Source organism: Genypterus blacodes, unplaced genomic scaffold, assembly GCF_046128005.1.
Source record: "Genypterus blacodes isolate CSIRO-AG114 ecotype Tasmania unplaced genomic scaffold, CSIRO-AGI_Gbla_v1 ptg000037l_1, whole genome shotgun sequence".
Lineage (NCBI taxonomy): Eukaryota > Metazoa > Chordata > Actinopteri > Ophidiiformes > Ophidiidae > Genypterus > Genypterus blacodes.
Window position 1 is genome coordinate 2,629,221 of NW_027466850.1, and position 12,506 is coordinate 2,641,726.

Consider the following 12,506-nt stretch of genomic DNA (forward strand, 5'->3'; position numbering starts at 1 on the left):
TTCAGTGAGGCCCTCTCCATTCTGGTTAACACACACACAGCACAGGCGTGCTCAGGTCCTGCGATTAGAGCTTGTAATTATGTTTCCATTGCAGGACTCACCGAATGGCTGAATGAAGATCTAATCAGCGGGGGCAAGGTTCTTGGTGGATTACACGGAAATTATTCTCTGATTAAATTCAACAGAATCTGGGTCTACTCTTTGGTCCACACAGCATCCTTCATGTCCAACCCCAAAATGGAACACTAGACATCCCACAAAGCTACACATTTACAAATCCTGTTTCCATTTCAATTTTGGAACTTATTTCTTTATCAACCCACAGCAAAATCCATATCAAGCAAGAATAAAAATAATTTTGCTTTATTTTAGGGTTTCTTTTATTCAACTATACTCTATACGCACAATCATCGTTTCAACAATAACCAACATTTTTCTACCTGACCACAACCTTTAATATACTCAAATCAATCATTTCTGAATAATTCAGTTGTTGAATCTTAATCATACAAATTGAGAATGCTCAACAATAAACCAACTACTAAAAACGACTCAACACTGTGATAACAGATCTTATTTTTTTATTGGGGAGAGTAAAGTTGGGCTTTCCATTTTTAGAAAATAAACCAATGACAATATTACAAATAATGAAATTGTTACATCATTCACAGGGTTACAGTCAATATACATTTATACAGAAATCCAGGATGTCCCACATGAGTCACAGTGGTCTGAACCGGTACTGGTCTGTTGTGTGGGGCTTCAACGAGCCTGGGGAACACATGGCAACCCCCCGCCTGTGCTAACCAACAGCCAGAGTGGTGGTGGGGGGGTGACATAGGGGAGCACTGAGTCATAGTAGAACGTGGGCGGAAGGTGTTACTAATGTTTGTCCAACAGTGGGAGAGAGACAAGCTTGATGTGAGCAGCAGGTGGCGTTTGTCCATCAACGGCCTGCTGAAGCGTCCTGGAGGGCGGCAGGAGCTCCGCCCGCTGCCACGTTCAGTCTCTGAGGACCCGTCGCGTCAATACCCAAAAATGTAAATCCAACACTGGGAAACTACATCTGACCACCACAGCAGTAGAGGGCGCTCTGGTGCTTCACGACTCAGCCGTTAACAGGATCCATTTTCTGTGCGTGCTGCCTGTCATGAAAGAAGGCAGACCTCTGCTCTGACCGTGCTGCACTTGGGCGGCATTCAAAAGCAACCCAGTGGGTAAAAACCTGGCACGGCTCATGTTTTCGCACACGATCGTGTAACTGGAACACTGAGACTTAACAGTTTTCCTCCTTCCTTCAAAAATTGGCACACAGTGAGGGTTGGGTTGTCTGCGCTCTAAGTGCACAGAATGGTTTTGCATTGCTCCACCAATGTAAGGAGAGAGAGAGTATGTTTCGCCGATCATTCCAGTAGGCATACATTGTGTGAAACCATACTCATGACCACTTCCACTTATAGAGGAAAAACTTATCTCAGAAGTTTTGGAACCGCATATCTTGGAATTTGTGTGCATGGCATATTTTTCCTGTTGAAATACAATACGTACGTTTCTGCCAATACACTGAAATCAATAATACCACAGATGCAGAGATAAATAAAAACCAGTCGTCTCAGGGAAGGGAAACGAAACCGGTCTGAAAAATGTGGAACTGATTTAAAGTAAAGTGGATCAAAGTTTTTGTTACATACAAATCCTGAATTTATCATAGAGGTTTCCCCGACGATCCAATAGAAGAAATAAGAAATTCAGTGAGCTTTAACTTAGGCAATATAGGAACAATCACCACTGACAAATATTAATTCAGTAATAAAAGCTCGGGCTTTGGTGTATGAACCGATACTTATCCATACATTTTGACAGATTTTTAGATCAAAAGATGCATAAAGATGCGGCGCTCCACATTCAAGCAAAAGGGTTTTTCAGCGGAAGTCTTTGAGATTATAACTGGGGGAAGAAGGAAGTATTGCAACATAAAATCAACTGCATCACCAATATCTATAAGTCAGTACGTCGGTCCACCTTTGACTCACAGTTCAAGGATAATTGCTTGATTAATAAGTCTTGGTTGCTTCCAAAGACATCTGAATGGCGTGTAAAGGGAGAGCAAAGACATTACAGTGTCGAGCACAAACACCCACCATGCATTGACATCAGCGTGATTTCTTCAGCAAAATGAAGTGCTTTTCCTGACTCAATGGAATATTTGTTGCACCATCTGAAGACGCACAGTCTCAGTCTTATTAAATAAGAGTGATGATGCTGTAAATGCAAAGGAAGACAGTCTCAGCACTGCTAAAAACAAACTGTGTGCTGGCATCAGTGGCATTTAGGTCACAGCATCACTTCTCACTCTCTTCTCAGCTGTGACTAACAGCTCACAATCCTCCTGCTGGAGTCTCATATGTTATAAAGCCTCCACTGAAATATTCATTCTGACATGTCGTGCTGCAGATGAAAATAACTAAGCAGAAAAGGGCCTTTCTAGAAGAGAGAGATTAAAAATGCCTGCACCCCTGTTATGTGGACAGCCAGTGATATTAAAAGTTGGATGCTAGAGGGACGCTCACATAATTCACAGTTTCTCTCTAAGCCTTTCTGTAATGACACAGCAAAAAAATCAGGTTAGAACCTGCAGAATCAAATGTAAATGAAAGTGGAAGCATTCTGTTTTGAGGAACGATTCCTCACAGTCAGCAGCATGCAGCATCATCACACACACACACACATACAGGAAAATCAGACACAACTGCTCCGTCGATGGTGTCAGTTCGCCAACCACTGTTGATGCTTCAGAACTGCTAAGACAACTGCTGAAAGCTGACTGTGGAGATCAGTGGGAGCGGCGGACATGAGGCTGACAGGCGTGTGATCAAGGAGGGAGAGAGAAGAGAATAAGTGCCTGGGCCTGAGCCACTGTGATCAGGGTGTGGCACCCCCACTGTGACTGGACACATCTGACCGATGGATCACAGCTGGACACATGTCTGGCTGTCAAAAGCCCGGGAGGACTCTGATATTATTTACTGGCTGAATCCATGAACTCCTGATTTGCTATCTCAAGAGACTAACTGAGCTAAAGGAGTTTGCTTTCACCGCACGACCTCCATCTTTCTCTCAAACACCCTCACACCAGCTTACTGTTGAAGACACAGACAATGGCGGACAGCTCTGTACTCGGCAGACAGTATTTTCACAAGATACCCTACAATAAATGCATATACTGCCCAGAAAATTAAATTTAAAAACCCATCACAGGGAAATGCATTGTGGTCTGTTTATGTACATTGTTTTGTGCACCAACATAGCTCATGTTTCAGAAAGTACAGATGGAAGATCCAGAGTGACATCAGACTCAGTGCTGAAAAAAGCATAAAAGCAATAATAATAATAATTCAACAATATCAATAACTGCAATAATATAATACATTGCATTTTCAGTTTGGAGTCCAAAAATGCCTGATTGTAAAGTTTGTAAAATAACTGTGTGTATGGTATCAAAACTTTTCAACAGGAAACTTGGAAGAAAAACAGTGAATATAATGCAACCACATTATACTCTGTGAAATGTGTCAAATGCAAACAGAGTTGTAGAAACGGCAGCAAATCAAAGCACTGTGAAATGAATCACTCACACAGCATGCTATCAAACACCAATCCTAGTTCTTTAGGAGCGACCACTGTGTGCACGTCATATGCTTGTGCAACATACTGTATGCATGCATGTGCATACCCACACACACACACACACACACACAGACACTGCAGAGAAAAAACATGAGGAAGAATGTTACAATGTGACACATGTGCACTCTGAAGACGAGATGTAAAACCTGTTTCTTTTTGTTTGAATCTTTTAAGGAAGTACTTTTTACTGTTTTTTTTAAACACTCACAACCAGCTTTCGCACAATATGAAAGGAAATTGATGATGACAACTTAAGTCCTTCATGTAGTTCACCCAGTCGTCAATTAATCTATTTCTGCAACTGATCAGCGTCATCGTGCTGCGTCGTGTCGAGTGCATGTGATATGTACAGGATCACGGCTGGGTTGCAAAGAGGAAAGAGTTCCATTTGGCAGGTTGTGAATATTTCACAGTGGGAAAACACTTTTTCATGTTGACTGTAGTGAGAGGAAGCATGGTGAGAGGGAATCTTTGTCACAAAATTTCACACAATATAGAAAATTACTTGCTATGAGAAAAAAAAAAAGTGTTTTTTTTTTTAATTGTTTTGATTTGACTGTGTAAATCTTCAGTCTGAAAGTATTTCTGACATCAGTTTATGCCAAACGTCCATTTCATGGTTTTTTCTTTTCTTTTCTCTTCAGGGGCAACAGTTCGGAGTGCAAATCAGGTCCCTCAGTCTCCTCTGCACTTTGCCTTTCACGAGGCAACAGCGAACCCTGTTTCATTGCGATATCCGACGACGACAAAGGCGATCCATCCACACGGTGTTGAGGACGGCCTCGTCTCCTCGGCTTCTCCTTGTTTTCTTTTTTTGCCCTTTTAAAGGGTAGCTTGCCTACTCAGTTCATCTAGTGTACAACCTTAGTCTATAAATTTAGATTTACCTTTTCTCTGTTTTTTCTTCCTTTAAAAAAATTCTTTACAAAATTTCCAAAACAAACAAAACCGAAAAATAAATGTTCAACATCAAATGAAAATTGGTGGAAGATTGACTCGTGTGTTGCTGGTCACTTCTAAGCTCCCCTGCTCTCGGCTCCAGAGGTGAGTCGGCTGTGTGTCCTCTGACACCTCATTACATGGACTTGTTTTCGGCAGCTCTCCAGAGCTGATCCCAACAATGAAGGGCTAGCCAGGGTGAGGGGAGAGAGGGGGAGAGAGACATCGAGAGGGGGAACAGGGGATGAATGGTAGCCTGGTGGGAAGACCAGACACACTGTCACACAAAAAAAACACCCACTCCATCCTCGGCACCCAGAGCCCTGCATCCCAACCGCATTTTCCCTCTGCTCCGGGTCAAACCTCTACCGACTGGATCTGGTTCATCTGCGCCCGCATCATCTGGACGCTGTTGAGGATCTTCTTTTGATGGCCTGCTAACGTCACACCCACCCTCAGGATGTCCCTGTGATAAGACACAGAAGCAAACTGTCATGCTGAGGTTACCGCAAAAACAACCACGCTCAGAGTTTTCAAGGTTTCTCCCTCGGTGTCTGTCTGCTTGTCTGTCTAACCACGCCTGTCCAATGAGGAAAAACACATGATGGCCTGGCAAAATGCGTGGAATTTGGGATGAGTATGTTTTTTCTTTTTTTAGTGTTGCATTATTATGTAGCATATCTTATCCGCTCTCTGTTGTGTTGGAACTTTGGGTGCAAATTAGCTCAATTAGATGATGCCGGCACATTAACAGTCACACAAATGTCAGTGAGGATGTTTGCAGACACACTTTTACAATATTTGTCTGTACAAAAATTAAAGCACAAGAGTAAACCACAATTATGGATGTAAGTCATCTATTGTGTGAGTTTGTTGCCTAATCAATTTACTCTTGTGATGAGGCTAAAAGAGGAAAAGCGTGAGTTGAATGCTTCTGCCTGTTGTAAGTCAGTAAACAGTGTTTGCATGCTTGAGTAAATTTATGCAATTTTCAATCAAATAAGGTGTTGACATGACATTTGAGAAACTTTACTTATCGCCTTTACCGGAGGAAAATCACAGCATTAACATTCATACAAGTGTGTGTTAATGTTTTTACTGTCAACAAAGGACAGAAGGGAACACCTGGGGTCCAGTACCAGGATTAATAAATTGTGCTGATAGATAATATAAATAAAACTTTTAAATATTTCTTAGTTGAGGATGGTGAGGATCTCTTGCCCTGCTGGAGTGCAGAAGTCCTCTCATCCAATCAGAAACTTACAGATCAAGGTTTCGATATTCCCTCCTCTAAAAACACGGGTGCGAGCAGTTATCCTGGATAATTGGATCTAGCTTTTCTAATCAAGTTCTCACATGCAGTTGAAGAACCAAAATCCATCTGGATGTCAGCCCGATTAGGAGATCTAGCTTAACTCAATTGATCTCGTATTTGTTAAGCAACATACAGAGACAACCCCCCAGGGTGTTCAAAGCTCACAGCACAGCAAGTCACACTTTCTCCAACAACGACTCAAGTAGGATTTGAAACGTAAAGGAAACAATGAGGCATCCCTGACAAAGAAGTTATTGTAGCCATTTTGCAGAGAAACAGCTGTGTGTTTGTCTTTCTTTGGGGATAGAAGTTGGATATCAGTGCGCATTTCAGTGTCAACTCCCTGACAATTGTGGCAAAGCCTTCCCATCTCTTACTCTGACAAGAAATGAATAAGAAAGGAGGATTACTCATCCACAACAGCTCTGATCCAAGTCTTATTGATATAACATTCATCGCACAAGTTGTGCTGATACATGCAGCTTGCCAGAATAAATAAGTTCCAGGGTATTTTCAGGCCAAAGCAGCAATGAGTGTCAGAGTCAGGTCCAGACTTTGCCACATCCAGAAGACAGCTAAATGTTTTCTTTGTTTTATTCCAAGGCTTTAAACTCTCTGTGGATTAATCTCTTACTGTTTCTTAAGTCTTATATTTGATTGCGTAGGTGGGCGCACGTTTCCTGACTTTTCTCTCTGAATGTGGCAAAGCCCAACACATGTTTGAATCCTTAAACTGAAGTTAAAGGGGGAAACCTGGTACACACATGCTGCACAATAAAGAGCCTTGTAACGGCTTTAAACTATTATGCCCACAGCTCAGCCTTGCCACTGCTACATTACGATCTGCTAATTGCATGCAGCGCAGGCAGAGTCAGGTTTACGACGGGCCAGAGGTGGAGTCTGGAGCTCATACAGGTTTTAGGGATATATGACGCTCCTCCGCACCATCAAACCCGTCTCCCGTCTCTTTCCCTCGTGCTTATCAGACCCAGAGCGGCAGGAATCATCGGCACTTACTCCATGGTCATCTGAGACACCACATCAAAGGTGGTGAAGTCGGCATTGGCAAAGTTGTCTTTGTACTGGCCCATCTTGATAGCATCCAGCCACTCGTCCACGGTACTGAAGCTGGAGAAGTCTGGGATGCTGCGGTCCAAGAGAGGGAGATGAACCCTGGAAAAGAAAAACACACTAAAGTCATCCACTGTGCATGCTGCTAATAAAAAAGTGGCAAGTTTAACATCATAGCCAGTCCAGACCACCTGTGTATGATTCAAATAGAACTTATTACATTACGAGACAGAACTTTGAGAATCCCACTAGCCTTATCCATGAACCAATACTTTCCAAACTGATCTCTCATAAAGTGTACTTTCCAAATGAAGTGATAGGCTTCAGGGAGCCAATATATCCCCTCAGTGTCTGTGGAAAATCTGGCCCCGGGCTCTGCACTCCACCACAAATGAAAGTACAGACTGGGCTAATGGAAATCAGTAAACCCTGTCTCTCAGAGGAAACTAACACCCAGAGCAGAAATGCTTCAAAATGTTTTGTTTTGAGAATTGCACAACTCCTTTATAATCCAGGATTCGCCTAAAGCATTCATGGGAAGGATTTGATCTATCAAACCAACAGGCTTTCATTTACATAACCGCTCGGCGCCAGGAGAAACAAGAGACACTGTGTTCGGCAAAAGTCAACTGTACCATGGAAGTGGCACTATACCAAGGACCGTGAGTTTCCTGTTGGAGAGGGGACAGCTTTACATCCAGGGAAAATCACACGCGTTATATTGTTCAAGATGTTATCCACATCAATGTGAAATCACGGAGAAACCTGAGGCAAGTCTTGTGGGATCCCTACTCAGACGATTGGTGAGATCCACCACACAGCGGTGAAACACACACATTAACGCTTATACAGGGGACGATAGACAGAAAGGGATTGAAGAGGTTTGGTTTTTACATGATATTTCATTACACTGACAAAGCCCATAAATCACAGTGATCAAAGCCACTCACCCTGAAGATAACGGGGTCATGGCCTTCAGGGTGTTGGGATTGCGGATCATCTTGTCAAGGTTGTTGACGATCTGGCTGAACTTGGGCCGGTTGTTGCGTTCTTTCTGCCAGCAGTCCAACATGAGCTGGTGCAGAGCGCTGGGGCAATCCATGGGTGGGGGCAACCGATAGTCCTGCTCTATGGCGTTGATGACCTGCAGAGGGAGACACAGATCTCTTAGGGGCTGCTGTGAGGCGACAAGGAGGAAAGCAGAGAGGGCAGCTCATCCTCCCAGGTTGTATAAGCGGGGAATAAAAAGGAGATTTTGAATAATACCTTCATTCAAATGATACCGACGAGAGCGACTTTAGACTCGAAGCAAATACTGGGACTGATTTGGACTTTATGTGTTTCTTTTTATGTCTGTTTTAACAACTGCTCCCTTGTCTGTTGAATACATAACAGAGCATCTGCTGCTCACCATGTGGCGATGCAACTGCTCTAGGCATTACTGCGCTTCCCTGCCCAAGTGAAAAATACAGTCAAAGCAGTTAAATGATGTTTATTGCTGAAAAATAAATACTAAAATTATTGAAGATGTAAAGTTGTGCACAAATCACTGCATTACACCCGTATGGAAAAAAGACTTCCATGACAAAATAATAACCGGACCTGGCATTGGTGCACACTCACCGCTTGATTCATTAAAGTCTTATTCCAGTAGCTTCACATCTCCACTTACACTGTGCCAGCGGTGACCTCATGTCTGGCCTTTGCAAAGTATTTAATGCTCCCTCCATAAAACCATCCTTAAGATATGCTGACTTGGGCCAGCGAGTGCCCAGTGATGTTGTTGGAGGAGGAAGACACAGAGGTGGTGCATGGTTACCAGCGTGGAACAACCCAGAGGACACTTGTGACGAGGACACACAATTCCCTGCTCATTATCGGGGCCATTAAAGAAACTCCATTCAGACCCAGATTAATCTCATTCATGAGACCTCCAGACGAGGACCCCGATGAGCAGAAACACTATCTGGAGCTACTAATAAGATAACCGGTGAGGTCCTGAGTCCCTCTTAGCACATTAGTGTTCTCACTTTCAATTTGAAACTATTTTCATTATCTCTCTCCCCATAATTTGCTCTCTCCTCCACTACCCAGAGGGAGCTAGGAAATGGAGGCTCCAGTCAAGAGCAGAAATTGTCCGCTGAGCACCGCCATGCATTTCAAATGATCTGATTATATCTCTGTGGTAATCATGGGGAGATTTTCATATCAAACCCATGTGTGAAAGCCTCTGTTTAGCTGAGGGAATGCAAATACAATGACACAATATGGCTCTGAGACGTTTGAGGCTGTAATGAAATTCAGAAGGGAAATATAATAAGACTTTGTTTCTAAAGTAAGTTGTGTGAGGGCAAACGGGATACAAACAAAACTAGTTAGAAAATGACTCAAACGTTTAAATACATACATCTTGATTTGTCATGTCCCAGTAAGGCCTCTCTCCATAAGACATGACTTCCCACATGACGATTCCGTAGCTCCACACATCACTCGCAGAGGTGAACTTCCTGTACTGGATAGCCTCGGGTGCCGTCCATCGGATAGGGATCTTCCCTCCCTGCGAAACACAAAGGCCACAACCTCAGCGATGGAAGCGAGTCTGAAACCCGACCGTCACAGTGTCCTGGCTCCGGAGAGAGACGTCGTTCATAGCAACAATACTGATAGTAATCCAAACTGGGAGGTGGATATAACAAAACCCCTGGGAGTCAAATGTGGTACATGAAATACTGGACAAAATGAGGTGGAGGAAGAAGGGAAGAACAGGTGAAGGGGGTTGATATGTGGCTTGATAGGGAGAGTCATGCAAGAGTGCCCAGCAGTGTATACATCAGACCTGGGTTCATACAACGCTCTGTTCTCAACAAGCACCCAATGAAACCATTCACCGGTGTCTCAACCAGGGCAGTTCACCCAACCGCTGTTTGATCCATATGTTTGCCGACTGTCTGTGTGTGTCTGATCGTATGTCACGGGGAATACAAGAGTTCAAAGCTTCTTACCAGAGCGCTGGTGTAGGTAGGATCTGATGTATCATCCTCCAGGAAGCGTGAAAGGCCGAAGTCTGACACCTTGCACACCAGGTTGCTGTTCACCAGGATGTTTCGGGCAGCGAGGTCGCGGTGCACGTAGTTCATGTCGGCGAGGTATTTCATTCCTGAGGCGATGCCGCGGAGCATTCCGACCAGCTGGATGACCGTAAACTGCCCGTCGTTTTGCTGTGAAGAAGACGTATTGTGTTACGATCCCTAAGGGTGTCGTTATTCCCAAACACAGGGTGCTCACATATACTCTGGGTGCCCTGACAATATGTGACTCTGAGCAACAATTCAATAATCTAATTTCAGTCAAATGTCCACAAAACACAATGAAGTCAAGCAGTTTTAAGTGTGTTAATTTGGCATTGCCTCGACCCATAAATCTTCATCACAATACTCCTTTGTGCTGTGAGTTGTCAACATGTACAGTTCTAATTAAAATGCTCCAATATTTAGAAACTGGTGTAATTCTCTGCAGCAAAATGTAAGACTACAATTAATTAGTCAGAGTTTAGGCAAACCAAATTTTTAAAAAATATATTAAAAAGAAAAACAAACAGAACCAGAGGCGCTGTCTGTTTATAACACAGTGAACATGAACAAAGTATTCAATTAAACCATTTGTATTCACACTGGACTCATTTCAGTTGATATATTATTAAATTAAACTGTGATTGGCCTTGTTAAGAATCCAAACCAGATGAGGCTAAAGTAAACTAAAATTACTTTGAAGTATTATTCCCTCTCCTTACTCCCTACAGGAACCCTCGTGGAGAGCCTGGGGTTTGGCTCAACTGGGCCTGGTTAAGCTGAGTCTGACTCTCTGTCTACAGCTGTTCCCCTCCACTGTTTGGTGAGGGCTTTACCCCATGCCCGGGGAGTGTCTGGAGAAGCTTTGCAGCTGTGCGTCCAACTGTGCACACCTGCACTTTCACCACCACCCACCACGACGCCGAGAGAACACAGAAGATTCCAGAGAGGGTGTGTGTGTGTGTGTGAGTGTACAGACAAAAAGAGGGGGAATGGGAGGGGCAGGCGAGCAGGGCCTGATAGTGGTTGTACTATCCATACGTAGCCATCCGCTATATTAGCATGCTGGAGGAGCAGCCATGCGGAATGTTTCCCTTCCACTTTGCTCCTTATTAGCAAACGCGATGCCTCTCACGTCAAGCCTCTGCTCCTGCTGTACCACAGCAATTAAGCAGAATGCATTATCCATGAGGCTAAAGCCTTTCTCACGGATACACACTGCAGCTAATCTGTGTATATTTTAAACACAGCGTCTGCAAAAGTCTTTGGATTCAGGCTTGCAGGGAGAGGAATCTTTGCTGGCGTACTGTTGTATGTAAATGTGCTTCTGATATACTTATAAGAAAGCCTTAATTCACTTTACTTTCCATGCTTATGGTTGGTTCCGGATACCACTATGGCTGCGATCGATCTAACCGTCCTAACCCCCCGCTTTCCCCCTGTAGGTTTTCTCTGCAGGAGCAGCAGGGGAGCCGATTTCAGCAGGAGGCTCACCGCAGACTGCACTGACCATTTTAAATAAGCAACCACCTCAGAGAAGACGCGAGCCTCCGAGGGCTTAGACAATGTCAGCAACTGTTGTAACAAGCTGTCACTGGAAGGTGCCGCAGAGGCTCCTCGCTGTTTTGAATACAACATGCTGTCAAATATGTTTAGTAAACACCTACATATAGACAAACCACCATCACCGAGGAATCCAATTCAAAAAGCGCTGATGCTTGGTGTTGCTGAGGTCGAGTGCAGGATGTAAATAACGACGCTGAACCCAAAGCAGCGGAACAACGTTCTGACAGGAGCTTACATATTTTCCACCTTGAGGACGGCTTTGATCTATCACACGTTCACAGCCACACACTTTTACTGTTAGTTAGTATTAAACTCGTAAACAAAAACACAATTCTTGAGGCAGAGACTGTTTTAACACAGTAACGCTGATTGTGTTCTCCACACTGTTATTGCTGTTATTACTGAATAAACAATTTACTGTGACCACTAAAAAGATGCATCCCCAAGGCTAAACACTGCAATGCAATAATAGTAAATAATATAAACCTTCTTCCCATTTTTATTGAACTGTAAACTCTTCATCTAAAGCATCAGTCAAAGATGAGTTTTTAATAGTAACGGCTATAAACACAACATTAAAACATGCTGACATTTTCTATTATGATTATTTAAAAAACATGCAAAATGCAGATTTTCACATGAGTCGTCAGCTAATTATAAATGTCAGAATACTTCCAAATTATATGGTCACATAATTATAGATTGGGCACTAAAGGGACATACTGTATGTGTATATGCTGTATAATTATGTATTGTATATCTCCTATTTAAATAAATCCAGTCCAGTCTGCTTTTGCTCATTTAAAAAATGCTAAGAGAGCAATTAGAGAGGAAGAACACTAAAAAAGCTGTCATATCAA

General features: G+C 43.2%; 1 protein-coding gene across 2 annotated transcripts in view; it reads right to left on the minus strand.

Moving 5' to 3' along the window:
• Nucleotides 1-592: 592 nt before the first annotated feature.
• ephb2b (eph receptor B2b) overlaps nucleotides 593-12,506 on the minus strand; it is a 112,252-nt gene continuing 100,338 nt past the window's right edge. For both annotated transcript variants that reach the window (XM_076147379.1, XM_076147380.1), the window contains exons 12-16: nucleotides 10,015-10,230; nucleotides 9,420-9,569; nucleotides 7,963-8,156; nucleotides 6,959-7,114; nucleotides 593-5,092 (exon numbers count right to left, since the gene is read on the minus strand). In XM_076147379.1, the coding sequence (XP_076003494.1) occupies nucleotides 4,984-5,092; nucleotides 6,959-7,114; nucleotides 7,963-8,156; nucleotides 9,420-9,569; nucleotides 10,015-10,230 (825 nt within the window). In that variant the 3' untranslated portion in view covers nucleotides 593-4,983. The remainder of the gene's footprint in view (nucleotides 5,093-6,958; nucleotides 7,115-7,962; nucleotides 8,157-9,419; nucleotides 9,570-10,014; nucleotides 10,231-12,506) is intronic.